Source organism: Egretta garzetta, unplaced genomic scaffold (genome assembly GCF_000687185.1).
Source record: "Egretta garzetta isolate BGI_Z169 unplaced genomic scaffold, ASM68718v1 scaffold2, whole genome shotgun sequence".
NCBI lineage: Eukaryota > Metazoa > Chordata > Aves > Pelecaniformes > Ardeidae > Egretta > Egretta garzetta.
In genome coordinates this window covers 2,971,154-2,992,425 of record NW_009258894.1, presented here as the reverse complement: position 1 = coordinate 2,992,425, position 21,272 = coordinate 2,971,154, and the positions used below count along the sequence as shown (strand labels likewise).

The 21,272-nt window shown below is 36.5% G+C and overlaps 1 protein-coding gene across 5 annotated transcripts in view; it reads right to left on the bottom strand.

Annotated features, from left to right (window-relative positions):
* GPHN (gephyrin) overlaps positions 1-21,272 on the bottom strand; it is a 267,856-nt gene that overhangs the window by 137,897 nt on the left and 108,687 nt on the right. For 4 of the 5 annotated variants that reach the window (XM_035889816.1, XM_035889818.1, XM_035889817.1 and 1 more), the window contains exon 4: positions 6,757-6,849. In XM_035889816.1, coding sequence (XP_035745709.1) covers positions 6,757-6,849 — 93 coding nt within the window. Of the gene's footprint in view, positions 1-6,756; positions 6,850-16,239; positions 16,379-21,272 lie in introns of those variants that run through there. The other variant, XM_035889820.1, reaches the window with a different exon arrangement.

Genomic DNA, 21,272 nt, shown 5'->3' with positions numbered 1-21,272 from the left:
CCATGACTTCTGTAAGAAGTACAAGGTAACTTGAGTTTTATAAGACATCTCTCCCACAGTCAATCACTTTGGATTTGACAGGATTACAGCAGAGAATACAGTTCTTCTTTAGGGAATTTGTGTGATTAATCTCTCATTGCTAAACAAACCAACCAACCCAAACACATAAAAACCTTCCATTGCGATGATTTTCTTACTAGACTTTTCTGGCTCGAGCTTCCTATCACCATCTATTGTTACAATTCTCTTCAGCTGACTAAGAAAGCTCTTGGTACCTTACATTATTATTTCCCAAATAAAATACAGACATTTAATAATAGTAATACAGTATATACCTTACATTATTATTTCTCAAAGAAAGTATAGGTAAAAAACAAGTTACTTCCCAGTGTTCTTTATGATAAACTAAACAGACTGAGTTGTGTAACTCTCACAGAAGGCATCTCTCCTAGCCATCATATATTTCTTTAACCCTTTTCTATATCCACTGTGACATCTGAAACTTTTTAAAAAGGGAACGTCACAAAAATATCCAGCTTTCCATTTTAGACACATCAATCCTATATACAGAGACAAAAGTATCCTCTGTATTCCTGTTCCTTTTTTTCCCCACCATCTTCACACTTGTCTATGTTGGGAAACCTAGACAGAAACAAGTTCAGAGATGTTATGTTCTTTCAATCCAGTATCTCAGCTGGATGCACAGACATGGGAAGACATTAAAAACTGCAGAATATCAAGAATTTACCAAGCCCTCTTTATTTATCAAAATAAGCATTCTTTAGGAATGCTCTCTCTGCATATATTTCCTCCATCCTTTAGGGTTTTGGTTTTTTTTTTTTTGGGGGGGGGGGCAGGCTTTGAGGTGGGGTGAAGGGTTTCTTTTTTTTTCTGTAACCTCTGATATTCAAGTAAATGGAGCTGAAATGGGATCTGGCTTCCTTCCCTCTCACATTTCGCACTATAGCTGTCCTGGCAGCCCACAGGTGTTTCCGTGCAGCGACTGCAGTTGATGATAGCACAACTAAGCTCTTCAGTGATGCTGGTGTGTTATCAAGTTTTCCCGAGAAACTCAAACAAGAGAAGACAAAGCACACTTTTTAGCACTTCGTAAGTCAGCTAAATCAGTTTGGAATTTCCCAAGACATGGGTACTTCTGTAACCTGACTGTGTACTGCGTAGTGCAAATAATCTGCATACTGCTGCTTCTCGAAGAAGCCTGTAACAGTTGTTTAGTGAAAACTGTTCTGCAGCTAAATGTATCGATTCTGCTATAATAACATGCCTTCCAAATACGAGATTTAAAATGGACTTATAGAATTTTTAATTAAAGGAATAAGGCACACAATATATTTGGATTTTCACAACACCAAATACAATGTTTCAAATAATAGATTTTATTGAAAAATTAAAGCAGACTGGATAAAGACCTAATCACATCAGCTAGGAACTGTCTGGAAGACTAAGAAAAAGGGAATGGTACAATATAGAGTTGATGATAAACTTCCAACAGAGTAGCACTGAATTTGGAAGGACTCTGTCACAGAACAGTCTATTCCAGTCAAGCATATTTGTTGCCTAGATGCACCTGGCAAGGTTTCATAATTCAGACCCTTTAGGAGCAAGCTGGAAAAATAATTTTATAAGAAATATGGAGAACAATAGTTCTCAAAAGGTCTGATGGCAAGTTACAGGATCAGGCATTGTACATACACGGCACACTTCATTATACAATAACTCTACACAGAAATCAAACTTAACGGGGAGCAAGACCTCCATTAAGAGATACAGAAAACTACAGTATTAAAATAGACTACAAAAATAAATGCTGAAACAGGTTATTAAATTGGAGGGTATCTTGAATATCAAAGGGTGAAAAACTGAAACAACACCCCCCCCTGCCATAAAATGACTAATGTCCCATGTGAGATGAAGACTCCATTCCTCCTCACTATGGAGGCATCCTGAAGTGACAGTTTGTAAAAAGAAAATTAGTTTCTTTTGGACCAGTCCCAACACTAAGATGTTTTTGGTATGGCACTAAGAACAGTTGAATAGCACTGAAGAACAACAGGAATACTCCCATATCCACAACAAACAATACTAGAAATCTTGCTTCTCTGGAAAGGTGCTATTTGAACTAGGGAGAACGAAAAAACCTACATGTTATTCCTAGTTTAAATGATTGTCTCTTAAATGGAAATTGTTATTGGAAATGTTTCTGGACTTTGGTTAATCTGGGGGGAACACGTGTTGCTGTGAGAGTATGGCTGTAACATGACGTACCCTGTTGTGTCACAAGCATTTCATTAACAAAGTTGAAGGGAAAGCAAACAGACAGAACACATGAAAATTACAAATAATAGAGATTAGGAGGGTTGTCAACATTATGTGGTACAGAGAAATGGAAGGATACAGACATTAAAATAGTCTGTAGAAATAAAATGGAATTTGAGGAAAAATTCACACTAAATTCTAAGGAGAAACTTGGGCAACAGCAACAGTGAAAGATACCTTAGGGAACTGGGAAAAGCCAGGTGACAGAAAATTTGCAATTGATATTGATTATAAAAACACTGGTGCAATTTTGAATCGAACATACAAAGACTTTATATCACAGCAGAATAGAGAATTTCTTCTCTCCAGACACAGCTTTTGTGTGGCTACGTTTGGAGTATTTTATTCATTTTGAGCACGCTTTTTCCAGAAAAAAGCTGACAAAGAGGAGGGATTTCCAGAGAATGACTATTTCTTTTCATGCACTAGAGAACTTCCATGAAAGAATAAACAAATATGCATATATTGTCAGATTAAATGAAAACAGGCGTATGTCTAAATATGTTTTAAAAGTGCATAAATATTGGAAGTAAGAACCAAAAGGAGCATTCATAATTTTTCCAGAGCATTGGAAAAGGAAGAAGACTTAAGGAAACATCTGTCTGGTTTTACATGATGGAAAAGAGCTTTTCTATGCTTCTTCTAAAGTCTTATCTTACAGTTTCAGGACTGACAATTATCTGCAACATGGCCGAACTATTTGTGAATACACATAGCAACACAGCTCAAAGATGTCTAGCATCAGCTGAGGCACAATAAGGTGACTTCTATTGCTATTATCTCAGTATATAAAATTAGTCTCGTAGGGGAGCAAACCAGACTGGCGAGCCACACTAGAGACGAAGGATAGGAAAACAGCTAGAAGACTCTGTTGGGGCAAACAAGTGAATTTTTTTGATGTACAATTTTGCAGAAGAATATATGTAAAAATAGAGAAGACAGAAGATAAAAAGCTGTACAGAGCACCTGTATAAATGAGATTTTTCCTTTCTCCCTTGTATTGACCAACAGCAATCAAGAAAACACATTTCTATATCAAAGGACACCTACTGATAGATAAAAATGCTTCCACATTATTTAAATATTTTCACAGAAGATAATGTATATTATCATTAACATTCTGTAAGTACCATAACTGCCTATTGCTCAAGTTTTGTAGTTCCAAGGAAAAAATGTTTGCATCTCAAAATACAAAAGTTCCCTAAATAAATTAACTTTGGCCATATGTAAAGCCCTGATCTCTGTCCAGTAACAAACACTTTTAAAATCAACAAACAGCGTATGAGCATTTCCAGTATGGATTTAAACACTACCCCCATAAATTACAGGCAAAACAAGATAGTCAAAAAAAGTGGTTGTAGCTACAAAATTAAGCCTACACTTTGGCTTTAGTCCAACTGTGAACTACTATCAACTGCCATAATAGATGAAGAATTGCAGCATTCACTAGTAACATCTACAAGACAGTTCCCTTCAAATTCAGCCATCCATTACATGAATTTGGGGTTTTAAATATCCACATGCATTTCATCACTTCTAGTCACGTAGACAAGAAGGCAAAGGATATTCACACTGCTGAATTCAATTGACCCTCACTCCTCAAAATGTGAATCATAGTAACTAATTCAAAAGCTTCGCCCCACCCACTGACTAAACTGAGGCTATAAATTTAGGGACCAGAGACAGATAAGGAAAATAAGATATTGTGAATACCTGTAAAATCATCTGTTCCATTATAAGAAAAAGAAGTCATTACACGTCATTGAAACAACTGTAATAACCTGCTACGATTCTGCTATAGTGTTCAAAAGGCAAAATGAGTGGGGAAACCCAGAAATTTTTATTGAAACTTAATCATAAATTTCTGAACTTTCAAGAGGTTATTTTAAATAGATACATTATGCTAGGCACTTAATTCAATTTAATCAATAATTACAAAATTCAATTAACATTACTTCTTTGGGCTGTAAATACTCTCAGAAACTAGCTTTATCTTATACAGTACAATAGCAGGTATGTATCTATGCTCAGAAAAGAAAGCAGAAAAATGTGTTTTCCAATCAAAAGTACAGGAGGATCAAGGAGAAGCAGGACTGAATCATTCCAGCTGAAATACGACCCAAGGGACTACTCTCCCTACTCTCAGGAAAAATGCTAAAATGTCTTGCAGTATCAGGTTCAATTACTACCAGTTTTAAAACCGTGTCTTAAAGATGACATCGCAATAGCACAATGTCATGATCACATCATTTCATTATCATTTTGGTAATGAGAGGAGAGCATGCTCGATGAATACCATACATGGAAGAGATTAAAACCATTTCCTACATCAATGCACATTTTCCTTGCTATTGCACATTTCATGTTGACATAATGAATTTTTCATTTTGAGCTGGTTCTCTCATTGACCCAAAAGACATAAAATATGGGGCCAAAGCTTATGCTTCTTCCTATGTTTTTGTTATGACACCTACTGGCAAACTGATTTTCTTCCCTTAAAACATTTGTTTGAATGAATGATCTAATAAACCCTATCATAAGAACAAACCTTATCATTGCCACTTTGTAATAAAAACTGGGATGCAATCTCTCCACTGTGATTTAAGTTTAGTCTTGCAAGTTAATTCAACTTAAATGAGTGAAAAGTGAATAAATACTGTTCTATATAAATTATTAAGTATTTTAATAATTCAACAGTCAGAACACTTAATTCTGTTATAACCAACTGAAGTCTTGCATACCTATTATGTTTAAAACAATGCACTTTTTCTTCAGTACAAGTTAGTAATGATTTTCATATCAATGTGTTTTGATTATAAAAAGATACTTCAACAACTCAGATAATTTTTAAAATGGCTCACTGTAACATCAAAACTAATCAAACAAATCATTACCACCTGTCAAATTATTAGTTTGAGTAACAGCAATGAAGCAATGTAAGGAAAATACTAGGTGTTTATGTGAAGTTCTCATCTGTCTATTTCTTGTCTCAAATCCTGCTTGAGAACCTCTGGCTAATTTTTGGCAGTGGCTTCAATGCTTCCTCTGGCACTACTGCCTAGGCTCAACCCTGCATAAAGGTAATAAATCAGGAAAACTGAAGCAGAGATTCAGCCCTCCTTTTACACAGTGCTGGGAATACAACCTTCAAAACCATTAAGTTAGTTTGCAAGTAAGAGACCAATTCAACCAACACACTTTTCACTTTTGCGTTGCTTTAGCACAGTGAATCATCTGCAAAGGCAGTTTCACTAGCTAGCACACTGTGGTTATCTTACACTGTTCCCATTTTCTGATACCCAGACCCTTAGATTTTAGTTACTGAAGCTTTCTAGTATATAATCTAAAACCACCAGAAGTAATGTACAGGAACATTGTCTATACAGGTTTGTTTAGGCATACAAATAAATTAAAAAATATTAAAAAATATTTTTAGCTTCCTAATGGAAAAAAAGTTAAACTGCAGCCACAGTTGACAGAACACATTTGTAAGTAAAAAGCATTGTAGGCACGTTATAACGAACTCAAATCAACTCTAAATTGAAAGTCACAGCAATTGAAAACTTATATGAGTACTTAAGAGAAATCTAAATATGTTAAATTATGGAAATAAACACTTCAGACACTCAATCTTAATTTTGCCCTTTAGTGAACATAAGCAAACCAAAAAAAGTATGTGATTTTAAAAATTCATATTAATCTAATTTGGAACCATAAATACAAAAATACTTCAAACAGCAATCACAGAGTCATTTCATATTACAACTCATGGCCATGAAGTTATTAGGTTAAGTTTCCTTTTTTTTGTCCTTACCTTAGCTCCTTATAAGTGGAATGTAACGAGATTTCCTGTGCAACATTTACTTGTGCAGGTTACCACCATCTCTGTGCCTGTTTAGCTTTTTTCGACAATGTGGGGTCAAGCAAAGCCACAGCAGCTTTGCACAGAATTTTTTCCCCCTGCTATCTGCCTCCCACACTCTAACCTCTAATGCAGTGGTGGTCAATGCAGTAGCCTGCAAGGGAGAATTAAGGGATCTCTCTTACCCACTTTTCCTTGTGCAGGACACAACAAAAGTCATACAAGTTTGTGCTTAGCAGTGTTGTACTGCAGTGCTAAGGAAAATTAAGCCAAAAAGCCATTAGAATTTTGTTTTGTAAGGGGACTGGAACTCTATTATACTATGCCACATTTTAGTTTGAAAATCGTTTTGGATCAGAACCCAAGGTCAAAGTAATTCTCTTGTGCTATATTGCCTATTGCTTTTTCTGCTTCCAAGTCGTGTATCACTTGACCCGTCCAGAGATACTGCAAAGTAAATTTACAAAGGAAATTTCAAAAACATATCATCCCTTTCCCCCAGACTCATAAGGTTCTACACCAAAGGGCAGATTTTTCTTATTTGAGGACTATCTCACCTCTGGAGTGACATCTCGTGGTGCAAACCCTGTTCCTCCAGTTGTTAAAATCAAATTAAGTTCCTTTTCATCACACCAATCTATCAGCGTCTCCTGAAAGAGAACATGAATCCTGTCAGATCTAACAAGTAATACGTGGGATACAGTTATCTCAGAAAACACCTGAAGATTTGAAACGTCTTAAAAACAGACACACACAATAAGTACCAGGAAATGTAAAATTACTCATGGCTCTTTATACAAAGAATTTAAACCACTATTTATAACCAACATAGGACAGAATTATTCAAGTATCCATCATAATATTTTTGGAAATGGAAACTGAAATTCTGTTCTCCATCTCTTGACCTGAAATGGAAAACAAGAATTCACAGTTATTCATTTATATCACTGTTTATTTTGATTTTGAGATATAAATATAATGCTTTGACATATATTAATATGTGCATTTAATTCAGATTACACTGCTGATTCTTATTACAGTACTTTGGTTTCTGTGCTCTGCTTTTTAATAGGCTGAAAAAAGCAAGAACCATATATTTGTAAACTTATCTACCAAAGGATGCAGTAATACACCCAGTACAGCAAACCAAAAGTTTATCTATGATCATCTTTTCTACGATCCCTACAACATCTCAATAGGACTGTGCATACCAATTCCAAGGCTGGACTAAGAATGCTTGATAAATCTGTCATGTAAATTCAATGATTTAGAATACTGGAGAACTCAGGATACTAGAGAAGTGTTTAATTTTATTTGCATTCATTTTTTAAATGACACTTTAAACTAGCTTTCAAATGGCAATACAAATTTGACACAAGCAGAAAATTTATTTAGTCTCAATATGATTATATCACTTAGCTAGCACAGCAGCAGAATGTCTGCTTGGGGCTCAGAATTAGCTGTGTCACATGAAGTACACTCCGGTATTGCACAGCGAAGTATCCATCTGCAGGAATCAGTCAGATCAATTACTTAGCTACCCTTATTCTAGCAAAGAAACCTCATTCTTTGAAAAAGCTCAGGGCACATTTATGTTTCTGGAGTATTATATTGGGGAGGAACAAACTGTTTTGGTGACTGTTGGCTAGAAGTTTATTATTTATCATAAAATTAGATCTGAGCAATACACTGGTTAAAAAAGCTTAAAATGTTGTTGATTGTCATAAAACTGTCCATAACATTTTAAAAAGTACTACCAATTCAGATTAATCCTCAGATGTATGTTCTGCAGACTTAGCGCTGCCATCTAACTTCCAAGTGAGAGAAAGCTTCTTCCAAATTGCAGGTAGAACAAACTTGTGTCTGCCTGCAAGCTCCATCATGCAAACATATCCAAGGATTGCTTGAAGAAGTGGCAAAGCCAAAGGTTTTGTCTCTATTTCTCCTTTCTTTACTCCTTCCTCCCACTTCCCATTTTGCATTATCTCTTGCCTTTATTAAAATCACATTCATATTTTTACTCTCCCCATTTGGAGGACAGCACTCTACTTAGGTGGGCTGTAAATTACCAGAAGTTTCTGATTATATGAACATTTCAAATAAACTCAACAAAAAACCCACACATCTCAGACCCGTACATAAATGCATTAAGTCTGACTTTTGACTTACGTTTTGAAAAAATGTGAATTACAGTAGTAAAAAGCATTTAAAATCTTAAAATTGTTTGTTTCAAGAACATAGATATACATCAGAAAAATTATTTTAAAGAGGTGGCATCTTCTCTGTTTTTTCATCTGGAAACACGTCTTCGAACAGCTACAAATTTGAGAGAATAGTTGAGAAGTTCAGTGTAAAAATGGTGTTTGGCAAAGTTAGTGATTAATATTGTATGTATTTTAAAAATTATTATTATCAAGAAAAATTCATCAGTATACAACAGGAGGGAGAGATTTTGTGGGGGTTTTTTTTGTAATGAGGCATTTATCTTTAGATAAAATAAACCCCGCCAAGCTCCAACTGGTTTTATAGAGAAAAGAAATCATTCCTCTGTTCCTCATTTTGCTACAGCTCGATAATATTCCAGTTAACAGGGAAAAAAAAAGTCATGTGATAGCCTACAAAAAGCTAAAGAAATCAGTATACACCCTAACTCTTCAAATAAACTAAGCAATAATTAAATGCCTACTACTGCTATTCCACCAGTGGACTTAGGCAGGCATATAAATCTCTGTCAAATTCTAGTTACAGTAAAGAAACATAAGCTTTCAGTAAGAAGACCTTTGACTATGAGGCAGTAAGCTTGGGTTTCATTGTATTTTAGAAGTGCAAGAGGTACCACTTAGATCTTTTAAAACCATGGAAAAATACCTGAGACTGATATTCAGCTTACATATTTTCTCTCTAGCCCACAAAACTCTACCCCACAAAACATTCTTGTGAACATTTTAAGAATCTAAAAAAGGAAGCACCACCTGATCAAGTGAGGACCAAAGGCTACTTGTCCCTTTGCTGCTGCCAGCAGGCCAGCTACATTCTCCACTGGCTTTGAACAGAACTGAATTTACTGTGTCTTCAAATGAGAATTCCTCTAGGTCAGGGACCCGGTATTTGGCTTTACTGATGTTACATAAACAATATTAATATATAACATTTCAACTGGAAAAAATTTAATTAAATAATTTTTGTGCATCTTTCTCCTCTTCTACTGTTTCACTGATGATAAGCTTTCAAGATAAAATGAGACTAAGTCAACAGGATATGTAAATCACTGTCACTCCATTCAAGTCAATGGAACTTTGCTGATGGATACAAAATACAGCATCTGGATCTGAAAACAGTACTGTAAAATTACTACCAAATTTTAAAAAGCCAGAACAAAATTACAGACCTCTAGGAAAAAAAAAAAAAAACCAAAACCAAAAACCAACCAACAAATAGCTTAATATTTTTAAGAATTAATATCCTAAAATAGCCTTTATCTGTTATTTTCTAGTGTTAAGATAGACAAGGAGAAATGAAGTCATTACAGCCAGTTCCTCTAGAAACATTTTTACTTCAAAAGCACACAACCATGATTCTAACCTGTTCAGATTTCATTGAAGCCCTAGAATAATTATATTAATCATGTTTTTCTGCTGCATGGAAATAAAATGTTAGCCCAGCTGCCTCCTTAAGCTTTGGATTAGATCTGGTGCCCTGTCCTCTCCACCTATTTCTTTGTATTTTCTCTTTTAAATACATTTAATTTTCTCTCATTAAATAAGTAAGATACCCTTGGGTCTAGCATACAATTTCTTACCATCTCTTGCTCCAAAGAGCTGTTGTTTCAATCAGCCCCCTCGCTCTCCCATCTTGGAACTACTTGTTGGACTTCCTATGCACTGCCCAATCTTGAAATCATCCCAGTTATAACACTGCTCATCAAAAACTTTGCTTATGATATTTGAATTTTCTCAAGAGCAGTGTTCATTTCACCAGCGCAGAAAAATCTTGCCTCATTCTTTCTCTGAGTTCTTAGTCTTTCACATGTAAATTCATTGATTTTAAGGCCAATAAAGATCATTAACTCATGGTAAGAATGCCTACAGTGTGTGGCATAGTGCAGAGACCCTACATTTACCGCAGATACAGGCTTGCAAATTCATACAGCCACCATCAGATTAAGACACGCTAAGTCCAAAAGCTGTACAGATGCATTCTTGTGGCACCACACCTAAGCTAGTGCTACCTGGTATTTCAGTCAGTGAATTGAACACTTACAGACATATCTCCTTCTGTGGAGGTAACTTAAGCATCTCAATGTCATAGAATCATAGAATCATAGAATGTTTTGGGCTGGAAGGGACCCCTAGAGGTCATCTAGTCCAACCCCCCTGCAGTGAGCACCACTAACTAGATCAGGTTGCTCAGAGCCCCGTCCAACCTGGCCTTGAATGTTTTCCATGGATGGGGCCTCCACTACCTCTCTGTCCAAGATGCAAAACTGCCATAAGTCAGAGTTGCAATGGGCAAATCACAGAATTTTTGTCAGTTCCTCCTGTATTTAAAACAAATTCTAGGACTCAAGCTAAACCACCCAGCTTTGATCTGAAGAATTCAAGTGAGAGAAAATACATCATAATTTAATTTGGTAGGGTTTTCCAGCAGCTATTCATGGTTATAATTAAGTATTTATTGTGTTTCTAATAACTGCTTCTTATTAATAATTTCTGTGAGATAACGTCCCCCTTGATACACAAGAAACCTGCTCACAGAATGCACAGCGGTCATGGCTAGCAAAGTGGGGTATTTTGTAACTCCAGTAATGTACCATCCTCTAATCTCTGCAAGTAAGTGAACAGGAGAAACAAATAGGGATTCCTTGATAGAATGGAAGGAACAGTTCCCTGATCTTTGAAGATAACTGAGGTTTCTGGATTACTTATCTTAGTAAATTTTTGCAGACTCTTGCAATAAAGCCTAATTACAATCATGGGCACTCTACGTTTCTGTCCTCAATTGCTGCTTCACTTAAATAATCAAGTAGAGCAATTCTACATGTGTAATTAATTATTTCCTTTTCAGAGTGACGGAGGCATCCGTTCATTGACACAATATTATAAAGCATGCTGTTAGCCAGGAATTTAAACCTGAGAAAGACTGCAAGTCTCCTCCAGTCCTCTTTCTGCTACTGTATGCTGCTCTTGCACACAGATATCGAGGCTATGAGTAATGCCTGCAACTGGAGCAGAAGTACTACACAGCATACAAAAATGGTCACTGTGGACCAGACTAAATGCCTACACAGAAGAGCTGAACGCTTGCAGACTGTTCCTTTCCTATGATGCTACAGTCCTATGGTATTTCTTGTCTTTCTTTTTGTCCTATTTTTGCCATCACTTTGCTACGAGAATGTAACAATAGTCCCATGTGTTTATGCATCCAAAATGATTAGAACACAATTCTGCAAGTAAATACTCTGGTGCTTATTCCTGGGATTAACATGTATAACTTTTTTCTTATCAATGTGATTTCCTGCATAGTACAAGGACTGTAAAAATGATTTCCAGCACGTATGCATACTTTTCGTACACCCTAACCACTGGAATATGACATGTACACTATTACCATTTAAGACATTCTTTAGGAAAGAATAGGGAAATGCTAAAAAGAATACAAACAGGCAGGTTTTCATAAAGAATCCATACGTAACTCTTCCATTCTATATTCAGTATTGAAACTGGTTAGGTATTTCTATAGTTAACAAAGATGTTTGGTATTTTGGCACACGCTACATTTTTCTAGCACAGTGCAAAGTGCAACCTTGAAATCATTTTACCTTATATGCACCACTAATTACATATGAAGGACCATTTAAAATTTTAAAATTTAATTGAAATTACTGAACAAATATCAATGTTAAATAAGAAATTTAATTATGAAATCATATACATTTATTAACATCAGACTTTGAAACAGATGTAAGTTAGTATAAGACGTTTTACAGACATGCATTCTATCCAGAAGTTCTCAAAACAACTTTATGTGACTGAGATGATCATTGTGGCTTCTGGGAGAAACTACTGACAGTGCTTATAAATGCACAAGTCTGTGTTCTCCAGCACAGATCTCCTCAAAACTACAAGCTTTGTAAAATTATATAACATCTATATTCGCAAATAAATCCTGTTTACTCTAGGACAGTATATTTTAAAATGCAAGGAAAAAACATAACAGTATGTTCTTGAAGCTATAATGATAACTTTCCTTAGCAATCCAAGTCAAGTAAGAAGAACTGTTGTATTAAATTGTATTTTAGATATCAATTTTATTTTCTTTCACACTTAGTGGTCTCATGCTAAAAGAGCTAAAAAGGTGTCTGAGAATTTTCATTTATGATTATCTAACATCATCATAATGAAGCAATTATAGTGAATGAGAATATGGAAAAACGTATCAAAGAAGAGAAAGTCTGCATAGTCGCAGATTTGCTAAGAAAACTGGATGTCATTTTGACCACCAAGTTTTGGGAATTGGCACGTTAAGATCTCATAACAACCTTTGCTTAGTCACGTGGCTTGAACCACTCCAGACCCCAGCTCACTAAAGGTTACCCCTGACATTATGGCACAAGAGAGCATACATAACTGCATGAATTGGAAATTCACATCACAGCACACAAATATAAAGCAGGAAAAAAGAAAAAGAAAACGTAAAAGTAACCCAATTGCTCCTCATTGTTGTATTATTTAGGAGTTTGAATATTCTCTATTTAGCTCACCATGGCTCATCTACTAATTTAACAGGGAAAATCAAGTACTGAGGACCATGCAAGAACATGAATACTGATAAAATAAAAGCACTGAAGGAAAGATAAAGAGCTGAGTTCAACATTCAGTTCGAAAAAGAGGGAAGGCCTTAGAAATGTTAATATATTCTTGAAATGAATTTAATATTTTTTTCCCCTATTTCTTGTGAAGGTTTTATTTCTTATGCTCACAATCTTTCTCTTATTGCTTGAAAGCTTCGCTGAAATGTAGAGGCATGGAGATACGTGTGGAGCAATAACTTTGCAAGTAATCAATCTCAAAGTGATTTAAGAATATCAGAAAATGAAATACTAAACATTATGAAAATACATTTGACATTTTCTATTGCCTCCACCCTTTTTTTCCTTCCCCCACCAATAAAAGGCAGAAAGTAAAAGAAATGTTAGGATTATGTTCAGAGTGTAATCACTGTAGTCAAGAGACTTGGATGAAATGCAAGTATGTATATGTATGTCAGTGTGTCTAAATAGACCTTTTCATCATTTGAGATTTTACTGAACATACTTAGTAGTCTTTTGAAGATTCTACAGGAATATTTGCAGTTTTCAGCATCTCAGTTGTTTTGTGTTGTTGTTTTTCTAAATACAGTTTTCTAAATACTACACTAATGTATTAGAGAAGTCATAAAAATGCAACTATTTTACTGAAATGCAGAACTAAAGGAAGAAAGTGATTAAAATGTACTCTGTAAATGGCTTACTTTTTAAATGGAAATTTAATTATAGGCATTTTCCGTTTGAAATAAATTGCAGCTATCAAATATTTCAAGGTTCAACATACCTAGGCAGCCTGTAACGTAACCTTTTTTAAAAAAGTACTTCACATCTTCTAAAAGCTACTATTCATGATAATTATCTCTAAAATGGGGGAGGGGGGGCGGGGGGGAAAGTAGGCACTGAAGTGCAATGCTCAACAGAGATCATCTATGCAAATAAGTAGGGAAGGTCAAGCAGAGAGATGTGCAGTCACTGAAGTGTTTGCTGGTCAAACCACCAGGACTGGCAGTGCCAATGCTGACCTAGTCTGCTTTTTAAGGGAAAAAAAATAAAATTCTACCTATCATGCTGGAGAAAGGTAAGACAAGTACAGGCCACGTAGAAGACTGACTCCACAAAATAAAAGTGCAGTTTTCTCTCAGAAAGACAAAGGAGGGATTCTTAATTCAAGCTAACTACCTTGACATATTAGTCTTAGTATAAACAAGAAAAATTGTGATTTTGTTTTATGATTTAATAAATAGAATTAAAATCTACAAGGAGTTCTAGATCAGATGCAAACCATGAGTCTGTATGAGATGCAAGGCACAAGACTTGTTTCCTTCTCTATGAAAATCTGTTCCCATCTACTGTTGGTACCACTGGTATCCTCCTAGAGTGCATGCTAAGGTCTTGAAATCACAGCTAGTCACTGCAAAGGACAGGTCACTCCAACATAACAGTTTTCCTCAGGTGCCTGGAGGAAGGGATGGAACTTAGAGCTGTCAGAAGAGTCAGGTATTTTCCAAACATGTCTGTTTCTTGAAACAACTTTCCTGTCCTATCCTTGGCAGATACATACAGTGTGGGGGCATACATGCACACATGCTCATCTTTACATAATAAAAAAGTACTAGCAAAAGCACCAAAGTTCAATGTGTCTCACTTCTGTCTTGTGTAGAAGACCTCTCTCTAAAATGTTTACTTACTAAAATAAATATTACAGTAGGTATAAAACCTCTATGTATTTCTTAAGAATTTATTTGAAACCCATTAAAAATTAAATAAAACCATAATGCCTCCTTGCCAGTATTGCTTTTCCCAGTGAGAATCTTGACATCTAATATATATTCCTCCGATTATTCCTACAACAACACAAGCTAAAATAGCAATTTGAATGAAAAGGGAAAAAAGCATAAAACCAACTAAATACTGCTCACTAATAATAGATAAACAATTGCACTCTCTCTCTCTCTCTCTCTTTTTTTTAAAAAATTGAAGCAGCACTTCAAAGACCTGTTATCACAAGATATAAATGCTTGGGTTTGGAGCCATAAACTTCAGATTAATTGTGCAGAACAAGACCGCTTTTTCCACATTTTCTCTCCCTTTGCATAGATTAATGTTCATCTAAGGCTGTTTAAAAGAGGGTTTACTTTGGGGTTTCTTCTCAGAATATGAAAAGGTAGCTTGATATTACACACAAGTCAGTAACTTCCTAAAACTAGAATTCTTTACAATATTTTATCTATGTGTATCTAGATCTACAGCACATTTATCTCGTGCACCACAGATCAGAAGTTTCACTGAACTTTGCTGGCTGTAGCTAAGCCCAGATAAGCAACTTCTTAATCTTATCAAAAACATAAAAATGGCAAAGCCACAGAAAACCAACTGCATATTTCTTTGAGCTGCCAAGACAACTCTAATGGCTTCAACTCTAAACTTCTTTACTGGGAATGTCCATCATATAGGCAAAGGTGATACGTCTCAGAGAACTCCGAGTACAAACACATAAGAATCATATTTCTGTAATAGCCCTCAACTCACATAATCTCCATGTCTTAGAAACGATACTTGAAAATAACCACTTGCAGAATTTGCAGGTATGTATTTGCATGCAGACACATCTCCAGTTAAAGCCAGGCTGTACCCTGCGTCTGCTTGTTCTGTTTAATGGGCAGGAAGTGCAGCGGATTAAAAAAAATGACTACAAGGCTTCTGTGATTAAAAAAACCAAACACATGAGGAACCCAGCTGTGGAAAGAAATGTTTAAACTCAAATGTTTGCTTTTCTGTAACTATGAAGTTTTAAAAAACAATATAATTTTAAAAATAGAATCAATTCTTACAGAACCCAGTTCAGTTTCTAGCTTAATTTTCTTATAGTAAATACAATCTTACATGTTACTTCATACACTTAGTTACACTTATGCAAGATATCATTTCCTTTTACTTTTAAAATAATCTTACAACTTGTATAATTTCAGGTTTTGGTGTAGCTCTCAATGGAAAGGACAAATTGAACAGAGTGAAAATATTCAAATATCTCGAAGAGGTAAGGATGGGGGGGAAAGGCAAGAGATGAAACCATTAGAGAGACAGGGAGCTGCTCAGTGTAATGCAATTTGTGGTATAAATTCTCCCGTGTGTGTATTGTTCATGCATATCATCCATAGAGCCAATGAATGAACTCGTTTTTAAAATAAAATCTAGTGCTTTACCTGTGGAAATACAGTAAAGAAAATTTACCTACCAACGAACGGCTGCTGTACTTTGAGATACTTAGTCCATACATATACTCTAAGAGTGGGTGGGCCGGTGGCCTGCCCCGGAGTGTCCCGGGAGGGGTGCTCTAGCTCCTCCCCTCTTCCTGCTTGAGGCATGACACACAGGGCAGAGAGCATCCGCCACCACTTCAGTTCCTCTTAAATGCACAATCAAACCTGAAAGAGATTCAGAAAGAGGGGAAAGGCAGGTAGGAGACTAATGTACATGCAGACTGTACCTCTCAAAGAACACCAGTTACTGACCAGTAACCTTTCTTCTTTGAGTCTGCATGTACATTCCCGCAACGACTCACTCTGAACAGTTACCTTTGCCTTTTACCACCCAGGAGAAGGCCTGAGGACTCTCACAAACAACTGCAGCATCGCTCCATTGAAGGCTGAAACAGCCCTGGATACTCTTAGACTAACGTAATGCCGGGTGAAAGCAAAGACAGAACTCCAGCTGGCCTTAAGGCAAATGTCCAAATACCACACAATACAGATACTAAGTTTGCCCAGAGATCTAGCAGAATTTGCTTTGACCACAGGGCGGGGCAGGGGGGAGAAGTTCCTCGAGTCCACACAGAGCCAGAAAGCCATCTCAACAATTGTTGTGTGAAGTCAGCTGAACTTCTGGATATTCCCACAGTGCAACAAGCAAAGAAACAAACTAAAAGACTTGGACCTGTGAAGAGAAATGGTAAAGCCCTTATGAAATCAAGAATGTGAAGTATAAAATTCAATCAAAGAAGCATAAGATCTGGAAATGAGTACTGGAGAACTAACTGCCTGGCTACTCTGAATCTTTGGCACCATTTCAAGAAGGAATTTTGGATGATTGAAGAACAGATACTCCGCCCTTATAAAGGTAGTATGTAAAATGGCAGGCTTAAGGACCTGTATACTTCAGCAGCTGGTGAGGAACTGTCACCAGATGTGCTGCTTTCATAGACACAAGCAGAAAGGGTAGGAACTGAAGAGCTCAAAAGGGGAGAAGGAACCACTATAATGCACTGGTTTTCCAAGACTATTCAGTCCTGAACCATTCAGTGCATTCTGATCAGCTCTGTTAGGAAGCTACGAGTTGTGAGGTGTGAGAACATGAGCGTACTCAACCAGAGTGAGCAACCTGGTACCCTCACCACACAGAAAGGAATCAAACGAACTACACGTAACAAATAACCTAAAAGAGCTGAGATCAAAGCAGCAACAAACACATTGTACAGAAAATACTGTCTTCTGATAGAGTATGCATGTCTAGATGATATTTTCATGCTACTGGCTGTCATTACTCTGGAGAGCAGCAAGAACAGACTCCCCTATTAACGTTTTGACATGGAAGGTCCTGAGATTGCCACAGATTGAAGAAGAGCTAAAATACAATGTCTATAGATACTACAAAAGACATCTCACAGAGCAGCATATGTATACACCCACTGTCAGAACAGAGTGAAATTACCCCCAAAATAACAAGTCTATCTATACTGAATACTTCTCTATGAGCGTCCCAATTCTGCTAACTTACAACTGATATACCATAAAAGGAGAAGAAGCATCTTGCAAGCCTAATCCAAGCAAAATTGCTGTACAGCTTTATTAAGCCAGACAGCTGAATGAAATGCTAAAGCAATGAGTATATTTTATAGCAAAAGCACATACAGTATTGCAAAGAACAGACTTACTTAGGTCCCCTAAAGAATACTCCTAACGGAAACAGCAAGATTCACTTGTTTCCTCACAGAAATTTCCTTGGGGAAGTCTAGCTCATCAAATTCTAAAGAATATAGTAAAATGGGCCTGGGTGGAATCTTAGTTATTCTCTCTCTCTATCCAGTTCAGGATTATTTTGACGTTCCTGACAGATACCGATCTACAAAAAAACACTCTTAAAGATCAGTAAATGTTTTACTTTTGGACAAATGACCACTAGAACAAGAGGTGAATGAACTGGTTTAAATTAAAATCTGAACTTTTGGAAGAAATGTAGAGATTTGGTCTAAAGTATCACTTTTGTCTTACAAAGGACTGTAAATTGAGTCAAAGCCACTTACACCAGGGCTCACCGTCTTCTGTATGCAACAAAGAACATCGTTATGCCAAACAAGTAAGATTGTGAAGAATCACATTAATATTCCAAATTTGAGTTAATTCTTCAACTTAAAATGGAAGTCTGATAATCACTGTAGGATGAAGAGAATTTACATGCTACCAAACTGGTGGATGAAGTGCTGAAGTAGCCGCTGGATGTATACTAGGCTCATGAGTTTCCAGTAACTCCAATATTCTTGAGTACTGAGAAACAAAGCCCTCACAGAAGATGGATTGCTCCTGAAGTGAAACCATTTCCATTTTGTAGCACATGTAAAGGTTATGGACTGTTTCCTACCCTGAACTAAAATGTTCTGTACGTTTAAGTAGTCAAATGTTATTACACTTCACTGTATCAAAACTGAGGCCTGAATGATGCATGTGTCTATTGGTCTGAATGATCAGTGTGGGGAAAAAAATGTAGAATGACTAGAACAGATGCTCGCAAGCTCCTGAATGCCAGGTACTGATACTGTTCAAGCCAGAACAGAGTGACTGTGGTGCCTCAGACAGTGCTTTTTTTCAATCACAACAGGATAAGCGTAGTGGTAGATAAGCACAGACCTGAAATGCGTGGAAATGAAAAGACATCTCCCTACCAACTCAGATGCTTCTCCCCTCTAGAGAAGAAATCTTCCTATTTCTTGATGTTACCAACCACAGATTAGTCTTTGGTGAATAATAGTGTCAGTACAATTGCCTATTTAGATATTCAGAGAAGTATCTGTTAAGAAGATGTGGCAGTATATTTTGAAGATCCTGAAGATAACGGATTGTAACAATTATTTTATGGCAATTTTATGGCACAACAGTTCCATACATGGAGTCATTACAGAATGGATGAATTTAGCACCTCCCTGCCTGCTCATGCAGTGCACTATGACGGGATACACACTCCAAAATCATTGTTCTGATCATCAGTGTATGGATACAGAGCAGCACTCCAGTTTTGCCTAGCAACATTTACTAGAAGATGCCACTCTTTCGCAATGAAGAAGCCATCCTTACCAACATCTCTACATATTTGTAGTGGATCCCCCTATCAACTGAGAGATTTTAAGATTACTATCTACCAGCTGTATTCATACTCTAACATCTAATTAGAATGCATAAATTAAATGTAAAATGTTTCCAGCCAACTAGTGCATGTACAGGCCACATGAGCTAACAACTAAAGGCATGACCTTATTGTGATCTACGATTGTCCTGTCACTGTTGGACTGTTTCAGAGAAGTGTTCTTTTGCCCTGATGAAGCCTATCAAACCTGCAATAGAATCTCTTTCCTGAATATAAATTAGATGTGAATTCTCTGTGTTCATCCTCCTACTGTGAGTTAAATGAAAAAGTATTTGTAGAGAACCCTGAATGTTACATATGAGTTGATGGAGAAAAGGGTTCTTGTACAAACCAGGTCACTACATGTGAGTATGCAAAGATACTTATTTTTCCCCAGGCAAAATCATTACCATGGCCAAATAAGGAACAAATTACAAAGTACCATTTTTAGATGGTATATGATCTTTCAGGTCTACTAATCAATGCCAGAGTTAGCTTCCAGAAGATAATAAACCATCAGGAAGAAAGACCCTTCATCCAAAACTAAGCAGTGTCCTTTATTTCTCCAAATATAAGGAAGGTATGGACATCCTGCTCTGATATATTCTTCTGATAAAGGTATAGAAACAATGAAGGGAAAGGTATATGCAAGAAAGGAAAGAAGACTGGAGTATTCTGGAACTGATTAAACTGTCTGCACTTCTCCATTTTCTGTTGAGCAGGAGTAATCTTGGAGACCCTGCAAATGGTTCTCAAAAGGGATAAGGAAAGGACAAAAATCAGTTGAGATTCATTGAAGGTTCTTAATGCAAACAACATGTTGACAGCTGTTGGAGGCAATGAAAAATAAATAACGCTGATCATTACAGAAAAAAGTCTTTTCCCTATGAGCCCTTGCTTTTTTCTTACACAGATAAAGCACAACAGAATAACAATAAAATAAACTAGTAATAGGCTGCCTTGCTGATTAGGTTATCGTTTATTCCTGAACTCTGGTGTATAAGTATCCAAAAACTAAAATGTTGGCACTTATAAGACAATCCATTACTGAACAAAAAAGGCCATTCTCTTCATAGGGAAGACATTTTCAGGATTCTGTCTATGCAGAATCTCTCTTACAGGCCCAAAGGATTATACTGGGTGAAAGCTGTTACCATAGAATTTGATGAGGTACCTTTGGCTTCCACTGCAGCTCACAGAGGTGTCAGCATTAGCTGATCCCACTGCAATCAAAGATTTCAACTGATTATTATATTTGGGAGAAAACTCGATGCAGAAGAACTCACATTAGAAATACTTCTTCCCCTAAGAGCTGAAACTTTCTGGACATTTCTCTTTTGGCACATTTTTAAAAGATGTTCATTTTTTCTTGATACATACTAACAACAAAAATACTTGGAGTCAGGTGGTAATAAAAGCATTCAAAATCCTAAAGAGATTTCAAAATCACCTTCCAACTGTTTATGCCGCTGGAATAAAGGAAGCTAAAATCTACCAGGATACTAAGGTTGTTCAAACATGCCTTTATGAGTATTAGAAATCTCTCAGGCAAAATAATATGCAGAATGTCAAACAACCTACAGCTTTTTGCAGAATTCTTGTGTATTCTCTGTATTGTAATCTCCACTGTTTCTAAGGTACTAAGTTCTTGGAAATTATTTTGTGCTATACAGAAATACATGCTAACACTATATGACAAGGTGTATTGGGTTTGTGTGGCAAGGTTTTGGTAGTGGTGGGGGTGGTGGGGCTACAGGGATGGCTTCTGCAGGATGCTACCAGAAGCTTCCTCTGTATCGAACAGAGCCAATGCCAGACACCTCCAAGACAGACCTGCCACTGGCCAAGGCCGAGCCCATCAGGGATGGGGGTAGC